The sequence below is a fragment of the Natator depressus genome, chromosome 7, assembly GCF_965152275.1.
Source record: "Natator depressus isolate rNatDep1 chromosome 7, rNatDep2.hap1, whole genome shotgun sequence".
Taxonomy (NCBI): domain Eukaryota; kingdom Metazoa; phylum Chordata; order Testudines; family Cheloniidae; genus Natator; species Natator depressus.
Genome location: NC_134240.1, coordinates 7,501 through 32,700, shown reverse-complemented (window position 1 = coordinate 32,700; position 25,200 = coordinate 7,501). Strand labels below are relative to the sequence as shown.

Below are 25,200 nucleotides of genomic sequence, written 5' to 3'. Positions count from 1 at the left end.
CTTGTTTTCTATCTTTTTACCAGTCACTGATCCATGATAGGACCTTCCCTCTTATCCCATGACTCCTTACTTTGCTAAAGAGCCTTTGGTGAGGGACCTTGTCTAAGGCTTTCTGAAAGTACAAGTACATTATATCAACTGGATCACCCTTGTCCACATGCTTTACTCCTGAAAGCCCATGAAAGCTTATGCCCAAATAAATTTGTTAGTCTCTAAGGTGCCACAAGGACTCCTCGTTGTTTTTGTAATAAAGCGGTGAGGCATGATTTCCCTTTACAAAAGCCACGTTGACTCTTCCCCAATGTATTCTGTTTATCTATGTGTCTGAGAACTTAGTTTTTCCTATAGTTTCAACCAATTTGCCTGGAACTGAAGTTCAGCTTACTGGCTTGTAATGGACATGTGATGGTGCCCCCCATATGGCTTTATGGAAATATTGTTATGAATATAGATATGACATAACTGGACTATGTTTTATGCTACATATGCCATGTAACACATCTATGTAAAGGTTATGATCTACTGAACCTATTAATCCTATTCGCATGCATGTATCGGTTTTGTATTTGAAGTTATGACTATTGGCTGTGTACTGGCTTGATTTTTTAAGTAGCCTTTGTAAAGTATTTGGTCAGTGTCTTGAGAAAGGAATGTGCAAATTAAGTACCCAATCAAGAAGCATTTAAAAAACAATGGATGTTGGAAGGTTCCAATCCACATAAGAAGTCTTCCTGGAGACATTCAAGATGCCATGTGGGCAACGGCTGTCACTCGTAAGTTCTGAGTTATGCATGGACATGCGACTTGCCCATGTGACTCCAAAACTCACATCTTGTAGCTGGACTTTGCATAGGAGAGAGGAGGGGGTTTCCACCCACAAGAGAGTCTATTTAAGCCCATGGGAGACCCCTCCATTTTGTCTTCAGCTTGCTCAAGAGATGGCCTCTCCACCCCAAAGGTTACCTGAAAGAAACTGGAACAAAGGACAGTAACGGGGGTGTGAGTGACTGCTGGACCCAGATTAGAAGGAGACTAGTCTGTAAAAGGAAGCTTACTGAGTGAGGATTTTATCTGTATTCAGTTTTATTACTGTACTAGACTTAGACTTGTGGGTTCTATTTTATTTTGCTTGGTAATTCACTTTGTTCTGTCTGCTACTACTTGGAACCACTTAAACCTCACTTTCTGTATTTACTAAATCACTTTTTACTTATTAATTAACCCAGAGTATGTATTAATACCTGCGGGGGCAAAAAGCTGTGCATATCTCTCTATCAGTGTTATAGAGGGTGAACAACTTATGAGTTTACCCTGTATAAGCTTTATACAGTTTGGACCCCATTGGGAGTTGGGCATCTGAGTGTTAAAAGACAGGAACACTTAAGTTGCTTTCAGTTAAGACTGTAGCACGTGCTACAGACCCTGGGTCTGTGTTGGAGCAGACTGGCGTGTCTGGGTCAACAAGACAGGGTGCTGGAGTCCCCAGCTGGCAGGGAAAGCAGGGACAGAAGTAGTCTTGGCACATCAGTTGGCAGCCCCCAGGGGGTTTCTGTGATCCAATCCGTCACAGTACAAGACTGCCTCAGAAGCTTAAAGGCTGATTTAAGTGATAGGTTACATACCATAGTTCAGGGGTGGCCAAACTTACTGACCCTCCAAGCAGCATACGACAGTCTTTAGAAGTTTGAGAGCCAGGGCACAACTGCTGGACCTCAAGGCTTCAGCTGGCAGGAGGCGCCTGCTGGGGCTTGGGGCTTCAGCCCTGCTCCTGCTGAACCCCCGAGCCCTGTTGTGCATGGCCTTTGGAGCTGAAGCACCAAGGCTCCCCCTCCCTACTGGGCAGAAGTCCCTACCCTAACACCCTGCTGCAAGGCAGAGGTCCCAAGAATTGTGCGGGGGGGAGCAAGCACCACGAGCTGCACTTTACCTGTAAAAGAGCCGCATGTGGCTCATGAGCCATAGTTTGGCCACCCTGCTATAGTTAGTAGTTCTATAGTTTCATATCTGAGTTCCTTCAGAACACTTGGTTGAATATCATCTGGTCCAAAACCTTCTCTATTCACACTTCAGTCTGGGATAGTTCCTCACATTTGTCACTTAAAGGGAATGGATCAGGTGTAGGGATATCCCCCACATCCTTTGCAGTGAAGACTGATGCAAAGAATTCATTTCATTTCTATGCAATGGCCTTGTCTTTCTTGAGTGCTCCTTTAGTACTTTGATCGTCCAGTGACCCCACTGACTGTTTGGAAGGCTTCCTGCTTCTGATGTACTTAAGAGTTTATGCTCTTCTATGTTCCTCACTAGGATTTGCCTTCCAATTTTTAAAGGATGTCTTTTTGCTTCTGTGACACCCTATGCTTCAGGGGAGCACCCTGTAACCTCCATATTCATCATTTGTATATAATTGTGATATTTCTTATAAAGCATGCTGTGTAAGGTATCATGGGAAAAGTTACTATCTGCTGAAAGCCACTGTTCTATCCAAATATGTATATCATTAGTACATATGAAGTTATGAGATTGTGCTGTATGGTTGTCACTACAATATGCTGTGAGTTGGAGATTGACCAGATATTAGTTCCGCAGAGACAACAACAAAGTTGATAATCAACGCCCAGGCGAGTGTTGAACAAGAAAGGATCTTGAGTGGTGCAAGATTGTATATCCCTGTGGTACAAGGCTGGCAGCTGGGGGGGATTTGGCTGGTGCCTTTCTCTGTGTAATTCGTGAATGGCTCTGGGAGCATTCAAGCAATCTGGCTGGATGGGGTTGTACTGAGTGATAACAGCACCTGCAGGGATTTGCTGTTTGTCACCAGTAAGGCATTTGGAGAGACAGCTCAGATTTGTGAGTTAAGGGGGCAGAGCGGTCCCACAATCTCAGGTTGCACCCTGGGGATCCTGACACAGCTTCTAACTGACTCTTTTACTCCGCTGTGTAGCCATGGTGGAATTTTGTGGTTCTCTTACTGGTTTTTTTGGTGTATACATCTAGTGTGAGTCTCTGTTATGGTGTGTTTAAATAGTCTCCACACAGTTTGCAAGCACTTCACCCTTGTGACAGTTCCTTTTAACTCACTTTTTTGTGTGTGTGTTTCCCTTTTTTAAGTTAAATGCTACCTTGGTAGGTTTCTTAGGCATTTTCCCCCAAGCAGTTCAGCTATAGTCACCTCCTGGACCAGATGCTATGCTACACTTAGGACTACATTAAGAACTGCCTCTCCTATTGTGGTACCCAAGACAAGCTGCTCCAAGAACCAGCCATTTACGGTGTCAAGAAAGTGTGTGTCTGCATCCCTTTCTGAGGTGATTTGTACCCAGTCAACATGAGAATAATTGAAACCCTGCATTATTATTGCATTTCCTGCTTTTGCAGTCACTTTAATCTCCCTGAGCATTTCACAATCATCATTCTAGTCAGGTGGTCCATGTTATGGCTGGTCCCACTGCAATACTATAATTGTTCAAACATGGAATTTCTAGCCATAGAGATTTTAGGGTACAGTTTGATTCATTTAAGATTTTTACTTTATTTGAATCTATGCTTTCTTTCACATACAGTGCCACTCCCCCACCAACGCACTCTGTCATTCCTACATATTTTGTACCCTGATACAGTGAAAGCTCTTTTATCCGACACTTCACCAACCGGCAAGCTCTATAACCTGGCATTTCTGATCTGCTCCGAAAGTCTGGTTTATAGTGCAGTTGGTGGAGGGCCTGCAGGGGGCTGGGGTGTGGGAGGGGCTGCGGGGCATGCTCTGGGAGGTAGTTTGGGTCCGGTAGGGGGCTTGGGGTGCCGGATTTGGGGGGGGGGGGCACTCACCTCCAGCAGCTCCCTGTCTCTGCTGTTCCTGACAGAGGTGTGGCCAGGAGGTTCTGCAGGCACTCTGCCTCTGTCCCCCCTCCCCGAGCGCTGACTCCACGGCTCCTAAACCGTTGGCCGGGAACCGCAGCCTATGGGAACTGTGCGGGGCGGCATCTGCAGATGGAGACAGCTTACCTGCTCGCAGAGCTGCCTGGCTGTACCTCCGCCAGGAGCAGCAGGGAAGGGGAGCCGCCAGAGATGAGCACCCCCCATCTGGCACCCCAAACCCCCTCCTATGCCCCAAGCCCATTCCCGGACCCAAACTCTCCATGGAACTAATGACAAACTAGTCTGAACGCTTGCATAATGCAGACCATTGAAATTAATCTCACAAGCACTTCCCCCCAATACTCCCTCTAATCCCCCCTCCGTGCCTCCCTCCATTACTCCCTCTACGCCCCCCGGCTCACCCCTCCCTCCCATTCTCCCCATCTGCCTGCAACCCCTTATCAATACCTGCCCGGCTTGACGCGCGTCCCCAACAGACCCCTTCTCTGCGCGTGCCGCGGTACCCCACTCTTGTCTCTCCTATCTCGGGCACGCGCTGACCCCTCTCGGCTGAACTCGGAAGTGGGCACCTAAAACTGTACGGTGGCCGCAAAAAGTCAGACGGAAGTGATAAGCCGACGGACTTGTACTTCCGGGCAGCGCTGTGGTTGGGAGCGTGTTGAGACTTGGACTGCGCTATGTCGGGCAGAGACGGTAATAGGGTCTCTAGAAAGCCATTGTCCCTTTTTCTCCTGCCGGCCCTGAGGGTTCGCTTTCATGCGGCTAGAGGCTGAGCCCGTCCCATTTCCCGGATCGGCCGCAGAGGAAACAGAGACTTGCTGGGCTTTGTGTTTCCGCCGTCCCTTCGTGCGTGGCTCTGGAGTGGGCGCCGCTCGCGCTCCCCCGCTCTTTTCCCTTTCTCCCCGTGAGGGCTCTGGGGCGAGCGTCCCTCTCCTCTTTTCTCCCTCCTCCCGTGAAGGGTCCGGGGGTGGGGGTGGAGCTCTCATGCGAACACCCGGCTCTGCGTCTCACTTTTTCCTTTTCCCTTGGTGTAGGCGGTAAGAAGAAACCTCTGAAGCAACCGAAGAAACAGACAAAGGACATGGACGAGGTGGGAGTCAGTGCTGAGCTCTTCCCTTCGTGGGTGGGCTGAGGGTCGGGCTACTGGTAGGGGACTTTGCTCACCTTGGACTAGGGTCTGGGGAGCAGTGGTACCTATAACCGGGTTTTTTGGAGGTAAACTTGACTAGTAACGTGGCCACAGTGGAGCTGTGGTTTAATGCAGGGGTTCTCACAACAAAAAAAACTCTTATTGATGGTCGGTCTGACACATTTTCCTGAAATGCTCGGGGCAGGGGGTTGAGGTGCAGAAGAGGCTTGGGGTGTTGAAGGGGGGGGCGCTCACCTCCAGCAGCTCCCTGCAAGCATGAGAAAGGCCATACTGGGTAAGACCAAAGTATCCTGTCTTCTGACAGTGGCCAATGCTAGGTGCCCCAGAGGGAATGAACAGAACAGGTAATCATCAAGTGATCCATCCCCTGTTGCCCATTCCCAGCCTCTGTTTGCCAGAAGCTAGGGACACCATTCCAGCTCATCCTGGCTAATAGCCATTGATGGACCTATCCTCTGTGAACTTATCTAGTTTTTTTTTTAATTCTGTTATAGTCTTGGCCTTCACAACATCCTCTGGCAAGGAGTTCTACAGGTTGACTGCATTGTGTGAAAAAAAACTTCCTTTTGTTTGTTTTAAAACTACTGCCTATTAATTTCATTTGGTGACCCCTAGTTTGTGTGTTATCACAAGGAGTAAATAACAGTTCCCTATTTACTTTCTCCACACAAGTCATGATTTTATAGACCACTATCATATCGCCTCTTAGTCATCTCTTTTTCTAGATGAAAAGTCCCAGTCTTATTAATCTCTCCTCATATGGCAGACACTCCATACCCATAATCATTTTTATTTCCCTTTTCTAAATCTTTTCCAATTCCAATATTGTATATCTTTTTTGAAATGGGGTGACCACATCTGCACGCCATATTCAAGATGTGGGCATACCATGGATTTATATAGAGGCAATATGATATTTTCTGTTGTATTATCTCTCTGTTTCTTGATGATGCCCAACATTCTGCTTGCTTTTTTGACTACAGCTGCCCATTGAGTAGATGTTTTCAGAGAACTATCCACAATGACTCCAAGATCCCTTTCTTGAGTGGTAACAGCTAATTTAGACCTTCTCATTTAATATGTATAGTTGAGATTATGTTTTCCAATATGCATTACTTGGCGTTTATCAACATTGAATTTCATCTGCCATTTTGTTGCCCAGTTACCCAGTTTTGAGAGATCCTTTTATAGCTCTTCGCAGTCTGTCTGGGATTTAACTATCTTGAGTATTTTTTTGTATCATCTGCATATTTTGCCACCTCATTGTTTACCCCTTTTTCCAGATCATTTATGAATATGTTGAATAGGACTGGTCCCAGGACAGACCCCTGGGGGACACCACTATTTACCTCTCTCCATTCTGCAAACTGCTACCCTTTGTTTCCCATCTTTTAACCAGATACCAGTCCATGAGAGGCCCTTCCCTCTTATCCCATGACAGCTTACTTTGCTTAAGAGCCTTTTTTGAGGGACCTTGTCACAAGGCTTTCTGACAATCTAAGTGTACTATATGTACTGGATCCCCCTTGTTCACATGCTTTTTGACCCCTTAAAGAATTGTAGTAGGTTGGTGAGGCATGATTTCCCTTTACAAAAACCATGTTGACTCTTCCCCCAACAAATCATGTTCATCTATGTGTCTGACAGTTTTGTTCTTTACTATAGTTTCAACCAGTTTGCCCGGTACTGAAGTCTGGCTTACTGGCCTGTAATTGCTGGGATCGCCTCTGGAGCCCTTTTTAAAAATTGGCATCACTTAGTTACCCTCCAGTCATTTGACAGAAGCTGATTTAAATGGTTGGTTACAAACCACAGTTAGTAGTTCTGTAATTTCACATTTGAGTTCCTTCAGAACTCTTGGCTCAATACCATCTGGTCCTGGTGACTTATTAGTGTTTAGTTCATCAATTTGTTCCAAAACCTCCTCAAATGACACCTCAATCTGGGACAGTTCCTCAGATTTCAGAGTAACAGCCGTGTTAGTCTGTATTCGCAAAAAGAAAAGGAGTACTTGTGGCACCTTAGAGACTAACCAATTTATTTGAGCATGAGCTTTCGTGAGCTACAGCTCACTTCATCGGATGCAGTGAGCTGTAGCTCACGAAAGCTCATGCTCAAATAAATTGGTTAGTCTCTAAGGTGCCACAAGTACTCCTTTTCTTTTTCCTCAGATTTGTGACCTAAAAAGAATTGCTCAGGTTTGGGAATGTCCCTCTCATCCGCAGCCATGAAGACCAATGCAAATAATTCATTTAGTTACTCTGTAATGGCCATATCGTCCTTGAGTGCTCCTTTAGCATCTCGATCATCCTGTGGCCCCACTGGTTTAGCAGGATTCCTGCTTCTGTTGTACTTAAAAATTTTTTTTGCTGTTACTTTTTGAGTCTTTGGCTAGCTGTTCTTCAAATTTTTTGGCCTTCCTAATTATATTTTTACACTTCATTTGCCAGGGTTTATACTCCTTTCTATTTTCCTCACTAGGATTTAACATCCACTTTTTAAAGGATGCCTTTTTATCTCTCTCTGCTTCTTTTACTTCGTTGGTTTGCCATGGTGGCATTTTTTTGGTTCTCTTACTATGTTTTTTAATTTGGGGTATATATTTAAGTTGAACCTCTATTCTCGTGTCTTCAGAAAGTTTCCATGCAGATTGCAGGGATTTCACTTTTGGCACTGTACCTTTTAATTTCTGTTTTACTAACTTCCTCATTTTTCTGTAGTCCCCCTTTCTAAAATTAAATGCTACGGTGTTGGGGTGTTTTCCCCGCCACAGGGATGTTAAATTTAATTATATTATGGTCACTATTACCAAGCGGTCCTGCTATTCAACTCTTTGACCAGATCCTGTGCTCCACTTAGGACTAAATCAAGAACTGCTTCTCATTTTGTGGGTTCTAGGGCTAGCTGCTCCAAGAAGCAGTCATTAGTGGTGTCTAGAAATTTTATCTCTTCATCCTATCCTGAGTTGACATGCACCCAGTCAATATGGGGATAGTTGAAATTGCCCATTACTATTGAGGTTTTTAAAAAAAATTTTTAGCCTCTCTAATCTCCCTGAGCATTTCACAGTCACTTTCACAGTCCGTAATATAGCCCTACTGCTATATTCTTATTATTAGAACATTGCATTACTATCCATAGAGATTCTGTGATACAGTTTGGTTTATTTAAGATTTTTTCTTCATTTGATTCTATGCTTTCTTTCACATATAGAGCCACTCCCGCACCAGCACAAACTGTATATTTTGTTCCCTGATATTACTGTGTCCCATTATTCTCATTTCACCAAGTTTCTGTGATGCCTATTATACCAATATCCTCATTTAATACAAGGTACTCTAGTTCACCCATGTTATTATTTAGACTTCTAGTATTTGTATATTAACACTTTAAAAACTTGTCACTTTTTAGCTGTCTGCCATTACATGATGTAATTGAATGGGATTTTTTTTCATTTGACTGTTTCTCATCAGATCCTACCTGTATTTTATCATATTCCATCCTCTCCTCCTTACTAGGACATAGAAAATCTCCATTAATAGATCCTCTCCTAAGGGATGTTTGTCCAAACCACGTGCTCCTCCACACCTGTTGGCTTTCCCCCAGCCCTTGGTTTAAAAACTTCTCTACAACCTTTTTAATTTTAAGTGCCAGCAATCTGGTTCCATTTTGGTTTAGATGGAGCCCATCCTTCCTGTACAGGCTCTCCCTTTCCCAAAAGTTTCCCCAGTTCCTAATCTATACTCCTCCTCCCTACACAATTAAATTTGGCCTCCAGGACCTCTCTCCTATCCTTCCCTATGTCACTGGTACCTACATGTACCACAACCACCAGCTCCTCCCCAGCACTACACATAAGTCCTTCTAGATGTCTCGAGAGATCTGCAACCTTTGCGCCAGGCAGGCAAGTCACCGTGCGGTTCTCCCAGTCATCTCCCAGCTATCTATGTTTCTAATGATCAAATTCCCCATAACTATTACCTGTCTCTTTCTAATAACTGGAGTTCCCTCCCCTGGAGAGGTAACCTCTGTGTGAGAGGATACCACAACGTCATCTGGAAGGAGGGTCCCAACTATAGGATTGTTTCCCTCTGCTCTAGTTGGATGTTGTCCTTCCCTGAGACTTTGATCCTCCTCAGCAGCACAGAGGCTGTCAGACTGGGGGATGGGACCGTTCTACTGTGTCCCAGAAAGTCTCATCTATGTACTTCTGTCTGTCTCAGCTCCTCCAGTTCAGCCACTCTGGTCTCCAAAGTCTGTACTCTGAGGGCCAGGAGCTTAGCTTTAGGAAAAACAAATATGCACTGTGACATGTTCCCCATGGGGTGCCACCTGAAACTGGGGTACCGCTGAGCCCTCTGACCCACCAGCCTGGGCTCCCTCTCACACTGTGCTGCTGTGACAAGCTGCAGACACGCTCCCGGTCTTACATTTCCACCAGCATACCCACAGGTACGGACACACCGACCCAGCTGCAGTTATATGCAGGCTCTCTGACCAGCCACTGCATGTGAACGAACAATAGAGAGGCTACAGCCAAAATAACCACCAGCTTCCCAGCCTAGGACCCCAGAGCTTTACTGTCCTTCCTCAGTCCAAACCCCAACCAGTATGAATTTATTGTCCAGTTCACCTCCCCCTCAATGTGGAGAGGAATATGCAACAGCCTTTGCCCCTTGAGCTACGATTTCCCATGCATTTCACTCAACCTCACTGGTCTAGATAAAGCAAAAACAAGTTTATTAACTACAAAGGATAGATTTTTTAAGTGATTATAAGGGATAGTGAACAGATCAAAGCAGGTTACCTAGCAAATAAAAAAAACAAACCGCACACTAAGCTTAATGTACAAGATAGATTGGATATGAATTAGCAGATTCTCACCCTAACTGATGGTACAGGCAGACTTACAGATTCTTAAGGCACAAGCTGCGTTAGCTTTACAGCTTGGGTTTCTCAGGTTTACATATACAACTGTGGTCTCCAACCTTTTTACTCCCAAGATTACTTTTTGAGTTTAAAGGCAACTGAGGATCTACCCCGACCCTTCCCCAAAACCCCGCCCCACTCATTCCCTCTCTCACCCCCCCCGTCACTTGCTGTCCCCGGAAGGGGCCACATGCTGCTCCTGGAAGGGGCCAACACACCCCTGTGGTCCCTGGGAGGAGTGGGGGGCAGCATGTGGGTCTATGCGCTGCCCCTTTGCAAGCACCACCCCCGCAGTTCCCATTGGCCACAGCTCCCTGTTCCCAGCCAATGGGAGCTGCGGGAGCAACTCTTGCAGGCAGGAGCAGTGTGCGGAGGGAGACCCCTGCCCCCGGGGCTGCACTGGCCACTTCCGGGAGTGGCATGGGGCTGGGGCAGGCTGGGATCCTGTCTTAGCAGCAGTCCTGCTGTGCCGCCGGAGATCACGATCAACTGGGAGATCCTCTAGGATCAACCAGTCGATCGCAATCGACCGGTTGGTGACCACTGATATACAGGCTAGAAATCCCTTTAGCCTGTGTCCAGCACTTCCCCCAGTTCTGTCTTTGTTCCTCAGGTATTTCCAGGGGTCTCTTTGTGTGGGGAGTGAAGAACAACAGATTATGTTAGTCTCTATCTTATATAGCTTTAGCGTATGGCAGGAACCCTTTATTTCAAAACTTGGTTCTCAGTCCGGTTTGTGGAAAAAACACAGACATCGCAAGATGGAATCCAAAAACATGTGGTCTGGTCACATGCTCATGCAGTGTTATAGCAGCCATTGCTTACAGGCTGGCCAAAACTTTCACAGGAAGGTTAAGTTCTACCAGGGTCCATTGGCTTTGCTGGTGGCTGATCAGCAAAACCGTCTGGCTTCTTCATTTTCAGGGCTAGCTGTAGGTGTCACGCAGAGTAAGCATGATTGAAATGTAGATATAGTTAATCACCCCAAGCTCCCTTCTATGGCCTCTCACCCCCCTGCTTGCCTCTTGACCATGGTGCCAGGTAAGGCTGGCACTGGTGAAGCCCTGCTACTGTGGGCTGAAGCCCAGAGCCGGAGCCCTATGGCTAGAGCAGGGGTGGGGGGGCTGAAGCCAAGAGCCCTGTAGCTGAAGCCCAGAGCCCTGAAACTGGGAGGGCGGGGGCCTGAAGCTCAGAGGTGGCTGCCAGAGCTCCAAGGCTGATGGGAGAAGGGGGAGTTAAGCTTGCCCCTGGAGCCCCTCAATGCTGCAGGGAGTGGCCACTGCTTTGCCCCCTCCCCCATCTCTGTCAGGTGGGCGCATGCAGCCACAGTGGCAGCATTTGAGAAGCTGGCTAATGGAATGTGCTGAGACTGCATAGAGCCAGTAAGCAGCTGCCTCTGTTGTAAATCCCGGACTCACTGTAACTTTTTGGTCTGCGATGTGGCCTGCTTGTAGGCAAGCTTGTAGCAGGGCTTGCCTACACTTAGAGCACTGCAGCAGCTGCTACAGCGAATGAAGACGCTTTACCGTTGGCACAGGTACTCCACCTTTCCAAAAGGTGGTAGTGCTGTCTACACTAGAGGTTAGGTTGATATAACTGTTGCTTCAGGGTGTAGAAAATCCACACCCCTGAGCAACGTAGTTTTACTGACATAAATTTATAGTGTAGACCAAGCCTTAATTGTGGACAGTGGTCTCTCCTTACTCTAATCCAGTTTTGCAGCAGAATTTTCATTGATATGAATAGCATTTTATGGCTACTTAATGGCTCGCTTCTGGTCTTAAAAATCTGTTAATCTATAGGTAGATAAGAGGAAGGAGAGCTTCTCCTGCTGACATAGCTTTTGCTGTTTGTGGAGGTGGTTCTCCTATGCTGATAGGAGAGCTCTTCTGTTGTCATAGAACTTCTTCACCAGATGCGCTGCATTGGTGCCGCTGTACGTATAGACATGGCCTGTGCCACTGGGTTGGTGTTATTCCACACATTTGAATTCCAGCATTTATCTGCATTCACTCCAGCTGCATTCACTGTTAGGTGTAGCTCTATTGAATGGTGGAGTGATTAGTTGGACCATCTTGGCAGAGTTGTTGCTATGATGTGAAGAGAAGTGCATGTGCATCTTGCGGGATCAAGTATGTCTCATCTCAGTGCTGAGTTGTGTAGATTGCATCAACAGAGGTGCCCAGGAGTTTTCTTGTCGTGGGGATTGTTTTAAAGGGCATAATTGTTTTAAAATACAAAATGCATCGCTAACATGTTTGTCACCCACCATTCTACAAATATATTGCATCCCTTCTGAGGTTGGATTGTTTTAAATCAAACCAGTACATGTCACTGATTTTAATCATAGTTTAAATCAGCAAACAAGAATTCTTGATTTAAATAATTTATTTTAATTTTGTTTTGCATTTGTAATTTTGGTTATTTTCCTAAAGAAAAGGTTGATTCTCATTGGTTGGTAACCATTACAAGATTTTAATTTGTAACTAAATATTGCCTTTATGGTAAACTTGGTACTTCTTGCTAACGAGGAGGATACACTATTGATGCAGACTTATTGAAGCAATTACATAACTTAATATGTATTTCTTCAGATTCTTAAGTTTTACATTTTTATTATGCTAGGAAATCATAAATGATGCATTTCTCATTTACTTGGTTATTTTTGTGCTCATGAATTGTGTCCAGCTGGATTTGGATGGAAATTAGAATTATTTTAAAATGCATAAAAACTGCATTTATATTAAATCAAACTACCTTAAATGTGCTGGCTACATACTTTTTTTTTTCTTAGGTCTAACACAATATGCATTTTCATTTAAAACAAAATGATTTTTTTAAACAAAGGAAGTAGTAACTGTAGTTAGTTAATTGAACTGATGGTTTCTGGCCTTCATGTCCTTCAAGATTTTAGAATTAGTAGATCTCATCCTTTCACACCGATCTTTTTCATTCGTAGACTGCAAGAGAAAAACGAGCTTTCCAGGTCTTTCAGCTCCCAATCGGTTTCTTAACTTTTAATTAACTAATTGTTGAACTAGTTGACTAAACTGAAAAGAAGAAAATATTCTCTTTGCATGTGCAAAAGAGGCTAATGCTGTCAGAAGTTTTCGTTTAGCACATCAACAGACTCTGATTGCAGGTGCTTAATAAGTGACTTCTACCAGTTCAGTAGTTTGATGTTCTTCAAAATTTAAGCAGCAGACATATACTGGTCAATACTTTCTATTTAACGTAAAAGATTCTAATAGATTGTAGTATATTTAGCCCTTAACATATGTTGTCATAACTTCAAATTTAATTTTAAAATGGTTTTATTTAAAAAAGGGCAAGTAATATAATTTCAATTAAAAATAACACTTTGTTGTTTTTTTAAAAAGTTAAATTGATTATTTTTTTTTAGCCAACCTGTAACAGTGTTCCTTAGCAGCACTCCATCCTTAGAGGAGCTATGTGTGGTGTTAGCATGTTGGGGTATTGTGCAAAAAGGGAAGGGTTAAGGTTACGTTGAGAGTCTGGTATGTATTTAACTTCGTATTTCCTGGTTTCCAGAGGTTAAAGTTTAGCCACTCTCCATAGTCTGGTAGGGCCCATGGCTGCACTGGGCAACCTTCATTTTGTTAATTTTTGGGCATTTAATATTATATGAAATGGCATATCAAGGGTCCATCAGGGATCAGTCCTGATCCAGTCCTGTTCAATATCTTCATCAGTGATTTTAGATAACTGCATAGAGAGTACACTTGTGAAGTTTGCAGACGATACCAAGCTGGGAGGGGTTGCAAGTGCTTTGGAGGATAGAATTAAAATTCAAAATGATCTGGACAAACTGGAGAAACGGTCTGCAGTAAATAGGATGAAATTCAATAAGGACAAATGCAAAATACTCCATTTAGGAAGGAATAATCAATTGCACACATACAAAATGAGAAATGACTGCGTAGGAAGGAGTACTACGGAAAGGGATCTAGAGGTCATAATGGATCACAAGCTAAATATGAATCTACAGCATAACACTGTCGCAAAAAAGTGAACATAATTCTGGGATGTATTAGCAGGAGTGTTGTAAACAAAACACAATAAGTAATTCTTCTGATGCACTCAGCACTGATTAGGCCTCAACTGGAGTATTGTGTCCAATAAAAGCCCAGAGGAGAACAACAAAAATGAATAAAGGTCTAGAAAACGTGACTTTGAGGGAAAATTGAAAAAAAAATTGGGGTTGTTCAGTATGGAGAAGAGAAGACTGACAGGGGGCAGGACGGGACACACACATGATAACGGTTTTCAAATACATAAAAGGTTGTTACAAGGAGGAGGGAGAAGAATTATTCTTCTAAACTTCTGAGGATAGGACAAGATGCAATGGGCTTAAATTGCAGCAAAGGAGGTTTAGGCTGGACATTAGGCTGTCAGGGTGGTTAACCACTGGAAGAAATTGCCTAGGGCAGGATTTCTCAAACTTCATTGTACCGCAACCCCCTTCTGAGAACAAAAATTACTACAAGACCCCAGAGAGAGGGACCGAAGCCTGAGCCCCCCCATTGTGGGGGTACTGAAGCTTGAGGACTTTATGGGCCTTGGACTTGGGCTTCAGCCCAAGCTTAACAGCCAGCTTAACAGCACTGGCGACCCCATTAAAATGTGATCGCGACCCACTTTGGGGTCCCAGCTCACAGTTTGAGAACCGCTGGATAGGAAGGTTATGGAATCTCCGTCATTGGAGGTTTTTAAGAACAGATTAGACAAACACCTGTCAGGAATGGTCTAGTTATTACTATTGAGGTCCCTTCCAGTCTTACATTTCTATGATTCTATGGCTATATTGCTTTAGTTTAGAAGAGATTTATAGTTTTGTGGGTTTTCTTGTTTTCTGTAATTTTATGATTTCCAGTTGCTTACCTCCAGTTTACTGTTTTTCACAAAACCCTTGTCTACTGCAGTGGTCAGAGGGAAGATGCTAACAAATGTTGACTTTTCTTCAGGAAGATTTGGCGTTCAAGCAAAAACAGAAGGAAGAGCAGAAGAAACTTGCGGAGATGAAGACAAAAGCTTCTGGGAAAGGCCCCCTTAGTAAGTGGCCCACTCAATAACTGGCTTGCCTGAAGGATAGGAAAAGTTAAGAAATTATTTTTAATGTTTTTTGCTACACTGCCATAACAAGGACTATACTTGAGGTTATTTTTAGGGCTGTCAAGTGATTAATCGCACTGTTAAACAATATAAGAATACCATTTATTTAAATATTTTTTGCCGGTTTCTATATTTTCAAATATACAAATATAGGGTCAGGCCTGGGGACTCGAGGCTCCAGCCTCTTCTCTCCCCCCCCCCCCCCCATCCCCCCCCGGTGGGGTTTGTGGCTCAGGGCTCCAGTCCCCCCATCACCCAGGAAGCTGTGAGTTGGGGTTGCTTCAGCCCCCCTGCCGCCGATGTCTCCCACCCTGTCCTAGGTATGCAATTAACATGTTAAAAAAATTAATGCATTAACTTTGCTTTCAGTTAATTAATTGCAGTTAACACCTGCACTTGACAGCCTTAGTTATTTTAAATTCCAAAGTGAGCTGGTTTTAACTGCAGATTACTCAAGTTATTAAACACACACAAGAAATTAGGAGCAACAAATGGAGACCAGAATGATTCAATTAAGATTTCTTGATTGATCCAAACTAGTCCATTCTAATAACTGTACCCACTGACAATCTCATTAGTACTTCATCTCGCCAACACTGTTTTATTAGAAAAATAAAATTCTATCTTAAATATGCAGGATACATAAGAAAAAGTTGATCAAACATGTTTTGTATTTAAAACTGTTTAATATAATAGTTTCGCTATAGTTAGTGAATTTAACTGATTGTTTCTGATCACCTTGTCCTTCAAGATTTTGGAACGACCAGGTCTCATCCTCTCACACCATGTTATTACTCACAGATTGGAAGAGTGAAACAAACTTTCCTGTTTTTTTCAACTCCCAATCAGTTTCTTAACTTTGAATTAACTAGTTGTTGAACTGAACTAAACTAAATGAATAAATTGAGATAAAATTATTCTCCTTGTATCTGCAGAAAGTGGCTACTGCTGTGAAAAGCTCATTTAGCACTTCAGCCAACTCTGGTTCTGTGTATTTAACCATTGACTTCCAATAGTTCATTGGTTTGACTTTCTTTAATACTTGGGTAGCAAACATGTACTGCTTATATTTTTTATGTAATGTACATGATTCTAATAGCCTATGTTAAGGCCTAAACATACTGTAATCTATCATAATTACAAATTTATTTTTAAATGTTTATTTTTAAAAACTGTATTTAAATACAAAAAATGATTTTGTTGACCTTTTTAAAAAATCTTTTTTTTTTTTTTAAATTCACCGTCTCTTCTCCCTACCTTCTGTTGTCTGTCTGCTCTACATAGTCCCTGCCCTGAAGATCTTAAAATGTCTCATGTTTCCACATTGCTTAGTCTTAGCATATGCACAACATGCCTCAGGTGGTACATCACCAGGATTCATCACTGAATTTGGTGTGCTGCTTGGATCATTAGCTTCCTTTGTCCCAGCCAGGTACTAACAGGAAGTGTGATATGAATGCTGATCCATGTGCACACCCACCCCTGCCCCCCAGTTCTTAATACAGCAAGGCCTTGATTCTGATTGGGGCCCCTAGTTGCTATTGGAAGGTTGCTGTTGTCTATATTCTTACAGCCTCAAATACACCTTCATAGAATCATAGAATATCAGGGTTGGAAGGGACCTCAGGAGGTCATCTAGTCCAACCCCCTGCTCAAAACAGGACCAATCCCCAACTAAATCATCCCAGCCAGGGCTTTGACCTTAAAAACTTCTATGGAAGGAGATTCTACCACCTCCCTAGGTAACGCATTCCAGTGTTTCACCACCCTCCTAGTGAAAAAGTTTTTCCTAATATCCAACCTAAACCTCCCCCACTGCAACTTGAGATCATTACTCTTTTGTTCTGTCATCTGCTACCACTGAGAACAGTCTAGATCCATTCTCTTTGGAACCCCCTTTCAGATAGTTGAAAGCAGCTATCAAATCCCCCCTCATTCTTCTCTTCCGCAGAATAAACAATCCCAGTACCCTCAGCCTCTCCTCATAAGTCATGTGTTCCAGTCCTCTAATCATTTTTGTTGCCCTCTGCTGGACGCTTTCCAGTTTTTCCACATTCTTCTTGTAGTGTGGGGCCCAAAACTGGACACAGTACTCCAGACAAGGCCTCACCAATGTCGAACAGAGGGGAACGATCACGTCCCTTGATCTGCTGGCAATGACCCTACTTATACATCCCAAAATGCCATTGGCCTTCTTGGCAACAACGGCACACTGTTGTCTCATATCCAGCTTCTCGTCCATTGTAACCCCTAGGTCCTTTTCTGCAGAACTGCTGCCGAACCATTCGGTCCCTAGTCCGTAGCGGTGCATGGGATTCTTCCGTCCTAAGTGCAGGACTCTGCACTTGTCCTTGTTGAACCTCATCAGATTTCTTTTGGCCCAATCCTCTAATTTGTCTAGGTCCCTCTGTATCCTATCCCCACCCTCCAGCATATCTACCTCTCCTCCCAGTTTAGTGTCATCTGCAAACTTGCTGAAGGTGCAATCCACACCATCCTCCAGATCATTAATGAAGATAGTGAACAAAACGGGCCCGAAAACCGACCCCTGGGGCACTGCACTTGATACCGGCTACCAACTAGACATGGAGCCATTGATTGCTACCCATTGAGCCCGACAACCTAGCCAACTTTCTATCCACCTTATCGTCCATTCATCCAGCCCATACTTCTTTAACTTGCTGGCAAGAATACTGTGGGAGACCATGTCAAAAGCTTTGCTAAAGTCAAGGAACAACACGTCCACTGCTTTCCCCTCATCCACAGCGGCAGGTATCTCGTCATAGAAGGCAATTAGATTAGTCAGGCATGACTTGCCCTTGGTGAATCCATGCTGACTGTTCCTGATCACTTTCCTGTCCTCTAAGTGCTTCAGAATTGATTCCTTGAGGACCTGCTCCATGATTTTTCCAGGGACTGAGGTGAGGCTGACTGACCTGTAGTTCCCAGGATCCTCCTCGTTCCCTTTTTCAAAGATGGGCACTACATTAGCCTTTTTCCAGTCGTCCGGAACCTCCCCCGATCGCCATGAGTTTTCAAAGATAATGGCCAATGGCTCTGCAATCACAGCCGCCAACTCCTTTAGCACTCTCAGAATCAGTGCATCCGGCCCCATGGACTTGTGCTCGTCCAGCTTTTCTAAATAGTCCCGAACCACTTCTTTCTTCATGGTGGACTGGTCACCTCCTCCCCATGCTGTGCTGCCCAGTGCAGCAGTCTGGGAGCTGACCTTGTTCGTGAAGACAGAGGCAAAAAAAGCATTGAGTACATTAGCTTTTCCCACATCCTCTGTCACTAGGTTGCCTCCCTCATTCAGTAAGGGGCCCACACTTTCCTTGACTTTCTTCTTGTTGCTAACATACCTGAAGAAACCCTTCTTGTTACTTTTAACATCTCTTGCTAGCTGCAACTTCAGGTGTGATTTGGCCTTCCTGATTTCACTCCTGCATGCCCGAGCAATATTTTTATACTCTTCCCTGCTCATTTGTCCAATCTTCCACTTCTTGTAAGCTCCTTTTTTGTGTTTAAGATCAGCAAGGATTTCACTGTTAAGCCAAGCTGGTCGCCTGCCATATTTACTATTCTTTCTACACATGGGGATGGTTTGTCCCTGTAACCTCAATAAGGGTTCTTTAAAATACAGCCAGCTCTCCTGGACTCCTTTCCCCCTCATGTTATTCTCCCAGGGGATCCTGCCCATCAGTTCCCTGAGGGAGTCAAAGTCTGCTTTTCTGAAGTCCAGGGTCCATATTCTGCTGCTCTCCTTTCTTCCTTGTGTCAGGATCCTGAACTCGACCGTCTCATGGTCACTGCCTCCCAGGTTCCCATCCACTTTAGCTTCCCCTACTAATTCTTCCCGGTTTGTGAGCAGCAGGTCAAGAAGAGCTCTCCCCCTAGTTGGTTCCTCCAGCACTTGCACCAGGAAATTGTCCCCTACACTTCCTGGATTGTCTGTGCACCGCTGTATTGCTCTCCCAGCAGATAGCAGGGTGAGAGAAGTCTCCCATGAGAACCAGGGCCTGCAATCTAGTAACTGCCGTTAGTTGCTGGAAGAAAGCCTCGTCCACCTCATCCCTCCGGTCCGGTGGTCTATAGCAGACTCCTACCACGACATCACCCTTGTTGCTCACACTTCTAAACTTAATCCAGAGACTCTCAGGTTTTTCTGCAGTTTCATACTGGAGCTCTGAGCAGTCATTCTGCTCTCTTATATACAGTGCAACTCCCCCACCTTTTCTGCCCTGCCTGTCCTTCCTGAACAGTTTATATCCATCCATGACAGTACTCCAGTCATGTGAGTTATCTCACCAAGTCTCTGTTATTCCAATCACATCATAATTCCTTGACTGTGCCAGGACTTCCAGTTCTCCCTGCTTGTTTCCCAGGCTTCTTGTATTTGTGTATAGACACTTGAGATAACTTGCTGTTTGTCCTGCTTTCTTAGCATGAGGCAGGAGTCCTCCCCTCTCGCGCTCTCCTGCTCGTGCTACCTCCCGGTATCCCACATCCCCACTTACCTCAGGGCTTTGGTCTCCTTCCCCCGGTGAACCTAGTTTAAAGCCCTCCTCACTAGGTTAGCCAGCCTGCTTGTGAAGATGCTCTTCCCTCTCTTCGTTAGGTGGAGCCCGTCTCTGCCTAGCACTCCTCCTTCTTGGAACACCATCCCATGGTCAAAGAATCCAAAGCCTTCTCTCCGACACCACCTGTGTAGCCATTCGCTGACTTCCACGATTCGACAGTCTCTACCCAGGCCTTTTCCTTCCACGGGGAGGATGTACGAGAACACCACTTGCGCCTCAAACACCTTTATCCTTCTTCCCAGAGCCCTGTAGTCTGCAGTGATCCGCTCAAGGTCATTCTTGGCAGTATCATTGGTGCCCACGTGGATGAGGTGACACTCATGCTGTACCCACGTGAGCATTTGCCCTTCTGCCAAAAGGTTTCTCAGGACTAATTAGGGTCCCTGACAAGGGAGTGGAGCCATTGATGGGGACTCATTTTTTCTGATCTTTTGTTAATCTGTATGGCTTTCTTCCCCAGACATGGTGTGGGAGGAGGAGAGGAAAAAAACTTGTTATTGAAAAAGCTGTAGGCAAAGCCTTTCAAGTATATTTTCTGACTTAGTGGGCCAAATTTTGCTGTTACACCCGTGTGAGCCCACAGTGGTTACCAGGACCGGAGAGGTGAATGAACAGATTTTCAGTGGTGGTAGCACTGTTTTGTGTGCTGTACATCTTATGTAATAAGAGGACAAAGTAGAGGATTTTCTTGAATGGATGCAAGAGGTCTCTGGATGCATAGTCCTGCTGACTAAAATAGGTGCGTAACTGATGTAACAGGAATTCGGTCTTAGTGCAAAGCTTGTAATACAAAATAAAGCATGTGTTGATGAGGAAGTTGAGAAAGTAGTAAAATAAATTATGCATAAAACATTAACTCAAAGTCAGGTGGACTGTAATACAAACAGTGTGGTGGTTGAGGTGAAGGTTCTTAGATAGGGGATTGAGTCGACGTGGTAATAAAGGAAGTTGTTGTAGAAGAAATTTGGCATGTGGGACTAAACCTCTGTATAGGCTTCAGATGTCTGTATTGTGGTTTTCTTTCTTTTGGCAGCTGGTGGTGGCATCAAGAAGTCTGGCAAAAAGTAGTTACATGCTGTAGAAGAAGCAGTCTGCTCCCATTGGTTGCTTGTCTACGCAGTGGATCTGCAGATTCATGTAGTGAAGAAAATTCACTGTCATTTGAGTACCTTGTACATTTTGCTCAGTCAAAATAAATTCTTTTGTTAAGATATGGTGTCTCTCTTTATTGCTCTGTAGACTGACTTTCAAAATGCATTACCGATTTAACTTCATAGGAGACTACAGTTGAAGACCATTTGAAATTATAGTTGGCCCATAGTGTAGCTGGTGTTTAGTTCCAAGAACAAACTTATTCAACTTCTGCACTGCTGATATCTGTATGCAATTCAAGGTGTCTGATTTATACAGCTCTATAGTACATGAGTCCTGGATAGCAGAGAGACTGCCTCTCTCCCCATGTACTGCTGTGACTGAGATGCTTGAATAGTGAACGGACTTTCTCATTGGAGGGTCCCTGTTCCTTCCCATGCCCCATCTGCTTCCTGAAAAATTCCCACTGTTCTCTCTTTGCTTGGGGAATTGGGATGGGGTATTATCTAAGAAATGCCGTTGTCTTGCTCTAATTTTAATAAATTACATTAGTGTATCTTGTACAAATCTATTATGTGATTGGTTGCACTCTTTAATACAATTTTCCAGTGATTAATACCTGAAGTATTAAGTAGGCTGAAAAAATCCACTATAAAGCAGAAGCATAGGGAGTATTTAAAGGTGAGCATGTACGGAGGAGCTGGTTAAGGTTGGGTTTGAGGGTTTGCATGTGGGGGTGGGAGAGAGACCACTTGCTGTGAGCACTGGGAACCAGAGGACACTTAATGCAAGTAGCCAGGGAAGACTAGTTTGTCTTTCTGTATGGGATGAGTGGTTTAAGATGGCTGCTACTTTGTAAGTAAGCATGGTGGGAGGAGCAGATAAGTGAGGAATAAAATGTGAAGAGTGGTTTATGTCAGTCTCTTGGGGCATGCTTCAAGGTAAGTGTCTGGAGAGGAGTGGTTAAGTGAGCACCAGGAGAGAAAGTTTAGGGTGGAGACAGAGGAGGACATTTTTAGTGTGAGCAGATGGAGGATAAGGGTGCAGAGTGAGCAACTGGGGACAGGAATAGCTTACAAAATGAGCACCATGGGAGGAATGGGTTAGGGAATCTGGAAGCTGTTTTGGGTGAATGCATGGTGAAGGGTGGAGAACCGTTTAAGTCAAGTACAACTGAAGGAGTGGTTTATGGTTCAGCACATAAGGGTGATGGCTTAACTTAAACCTGTGGTTTAGCCTAAGGAATCTCCACACTCAGGGCTTGTCTCCACTTATTGATGGATCTTGCATCTGCTGGAACAGATAAGAACATAAAAACATAAGAATGGCCATACTGGGTCAGACCAAAGGTCCATCTAGCCCAGTATCCTGTCTACCAACAGTGGCCAATGCCAGGTGCCCCAGAGGGAGTGAACCTAACAAGTAATGATCAAGTGATCTCTCTCCTGCTGATGACAAAAGTGACACAGGACAAGGAACCTGTAAGTGAAACTGGATGGAAACTCTTGAGCCAAAGATTTTTCCTGTGTAAGACTAAGTGGACCTAGGGTTTAATAGATGTGAGCCTTTTAATTACATGAGAGATTTTAATGCTGCTCCTAGTGAGGAAGAGCATCAATAGTGTCATCAATGTTCATGGGCTTTAGGGTCAGAAGGAACCATTATGCTCATCTAGTTTAACCTCCTTCATAACACATACCAGAAAATCTCATCCAGTCACTCCTGCAGTGGAGGGAATTACTCTTTCCTACTACATAAGTGATACTATTGAGCCCAATAACTTGTAGCTGAATTTCAGTATATCTTTTTAAAAGACTTATCTCACTTTAAAGACTCACAAGTTATAATAAATTTACCACTTCATTTTGGAAAGTGTTCCAATTGTTAATTTATCTCTCTGTTAAAAAGTAGTCTTTCCTTCCCCTGCCCCCGCACCTCATTTGAATTTGTCTAACTTCAGCTTCCAGCCATTGGAAGTTGGTATAGCTGTCAGTTACATGAAAGAGATCCACAGTGTTAAATGTTGGGGAAGAGGAGCCTTTTCTGAGGCGAGCTATACACAGAGTCTATCTCCGGTACTAAATGCTTTTTCAGTTTGGTTTTAAGAATTCACAACAATTGATGTAGCAGGTTTGACTCGGAGGTCAGCAGGCCTAGTGGACAGGCTGTGGCTCAACAGACTTTCCATCCTGTAACAGGTTTGACTCAACAATCAACAGGCCCAATGCACAGGCTGTGGCCCATCAATTCTCCAGTGCATTAGAGTTCTGGACAGAGCGAGGCGGTAAGGAGATGTGGGCTCTCCCTCTCCTCTAGGTCCTGGTGTGGAATTTCTCGTGCAGCTGACCAGCCTCCCCTGGGCCACTTCCTACCTCCCTGATCTCTTTTTGGTTTGGGGTAGGGTTGCAGCCCACTTTTCCCCCAGCAGGAGGTCCTGATCAGTCCCACCGGCTCAGTCAGTCACATGAGCATTCCCTAGTCCTCTTCCTAGTGTTCAGTTATTCTCTCTCAGCATGGAGTGGGGGTGGGAAAAGTGGCAGGCCTCTACCTTCCTGATTGGGTCTTACCCATGGTCCAGACAAACTTCTGTGGATTGCTTTGTCACTAGAAGCTGTTAACTGGTTTTCTCTCTTTGGACACACTCCTTTGTTTTCCCCTTGTTTGACTGTCTGAGTCCCCTTTTGCACAGATCCTCCATTTGGAGCATGTGCAACAGCTGCTGAGGAGACATAAGAATGGCCATACTGGGTCAGACCAAAGGTCCATCTAGCTCAGTATTCGGTCTTCCGACAGTGGCCAATGCCAGGTGCTCTGGAGGGAATGAACAGATGAGGTAATCATCAAGTGATCCATCCCCTGTCGCTCATTCCTAGCTTCTGGCAAACAGAGGCTAGGGACGCCATCCCTGCCCATCCTGGCTAATAGCCATTAATGGACCTATCCTCCATGAACTTGTCTAGTTCTTTTTTGAACCCTGTTATAGTCTTGGCCTTCACAACATCCTCTGGCATGGAGTTCTATGGTTGACTGTGCCTTGTGTGAAAAAATACTTCCTTTTGTTCATTTTAAACCTGCTGCCTATTAATTTCATTTGGTGACCCCTAGTTCTTGTGTTAGGAGGAGGAGTACATAACAGTTCTTTATTTACTTTCTCCACACCAGTCATGATTTTATAGACCTCTGTCATATCCCCTCTTAGTCATCTCTTTTCCAAGCTGAAAAGTACCAGTTTTATTAATCTCTCCTCATATGGCAGGCGCTACATACCCCTAATCATTTTTGTTGCCCTTTTCTAAATCTTTTCCAATTCCAATATTGTATATCTTTTTTGAAATGGGGTGACCACATCTGCACGCAGTATTCAAGATATGGGCGTACCATGGATTTGTATAGAGGCAATATGATATTTTCTTTCTTATTATCTGTCCCTTTCTTAATGGTGCCCAACATTCTGTTCACTTTTTTGACTGCCGCTGCACATTGAGTGGATATTTTCTGAGAGCTATCCACAATGACTCCAAGATCTTTCTTGAGTGGTAATAGCTATTTTAGACCTCATCATTTTATATGTATAGTCGGGATTATGATTTCCAATGTTTTTTACTTTGCATTTATCAACATTGAATTTCATCTGCCATTTTGTTGCCCAGTCACTTAGTTTTGAGAGATCCTTTTGTAGCTCTTCGCAGTCTGCCTGGGACTTAACTATCTTGAGTATTTTTTTGTATCATCTGCATATTTTGCCACCTCACTGTTTACCCCTTTTTCCCAGATCATTTATGAATATGTTGAATAGGACTGGACCCAGTACAGACCTCTCAGGGACACTACTATTTACCTCTCTCCATTCTGAATACTGACCATTTATTCCTACCCTTTGTTTCCCATCTTTTAACCAGTTACCAATCCATGAGAGGACCTTCCCTCTTATCCCATGACAGCTTACTTTACTTAATAGCCTTTGGTTAGGGACCTTGTTAAAGGCTTTCTGAAAATCCAAGTACACTATATCCACTGGATTCCCCTTGTCCACATCCCTGTTGACCCCCCTCAAAGAATTCTAGTAGATTGGTGGGGCATGATTTCCCTTTACAAAAACCATGTTGACACTTCAACAACAAATTAAGTTCATCTATGTTTCTGACAATTTTGTTCTTTACTATCTTTTCAACCAGTTTGCCTGGTACCAAAGTCAGGCTTACTGGCCTGTAATTGCCGGGATCGCCTCTGGAGCCCTTTTAAAAAATTTATGTCACTTAGCTATCCTCCAGTCATTTGGTACAGAAGCTGATTTAAATGGTAGGTTACAGACTACAGTTAGTAGTTCTGCAACTTTACATTTGAGTTCCTTCAGAACTCTTGGGTGAATGCCACCTGGTCCTGGTGACTTATTACTGTTTGTTTGTTTTTTCCAAAACCTCCCCTAATGACACCTCA

The 25,200-nt window shown here is 44.2% G+C and overlaps 1 protein-coding gene and 1 long non-coding RNA gene across 4 annotated transcripts in view; one reads left to right on the top strand and one right to left on the bottom strand.

The window, feature by feature from the left end:
* The window catches only part of CCDC51 (coiled-coil domain containing 51), a 38,895-nt gene extending 34,443 nt beyond the window's left edge, over positions 1 to 4,452 (bottom strand). The window contains exon 1 of one of the 3 annotated variants that reach the window (XM_074957238.1): positions 4,327 to 4,452. Coding sequence is in view for 1 of the 3 variants with exons in the window: in XM_074957237.1 (XP_074813338.1) it covers positions 830 to 851 (22 nt within the window). In the remaining 2 variants the exon portion in view is untranslated. Of the gene's footprint in view, positions 1 to 829; positions 919 to 3,828; positions 3,893 to 4,326 lie in introns of those variants that run through there. The other 2 variants (XM_074957239.1, XM_074957237.1) reach the window with 2 other exon arrangements.
* Positions 4,453 to 4,468: 16 nt separating this feature from the next.
* Positions 4,469 to 20,759, top strand: LOC141990300 (uncharacterized). Its single transcript, XR_012640148.1, has 4 exons — positions 4,469 to 4,572; positions 4,914 to 4,969; positions 14,948 to 15,031; positions 20,705 to 20,759. It is a non-coding gene; the product is annotated as an uncharacterized LOC141990300 (long non-coding RNA).
* Positions 20,760 to 25,200: the final 4,441 nt, after the last annotated feature.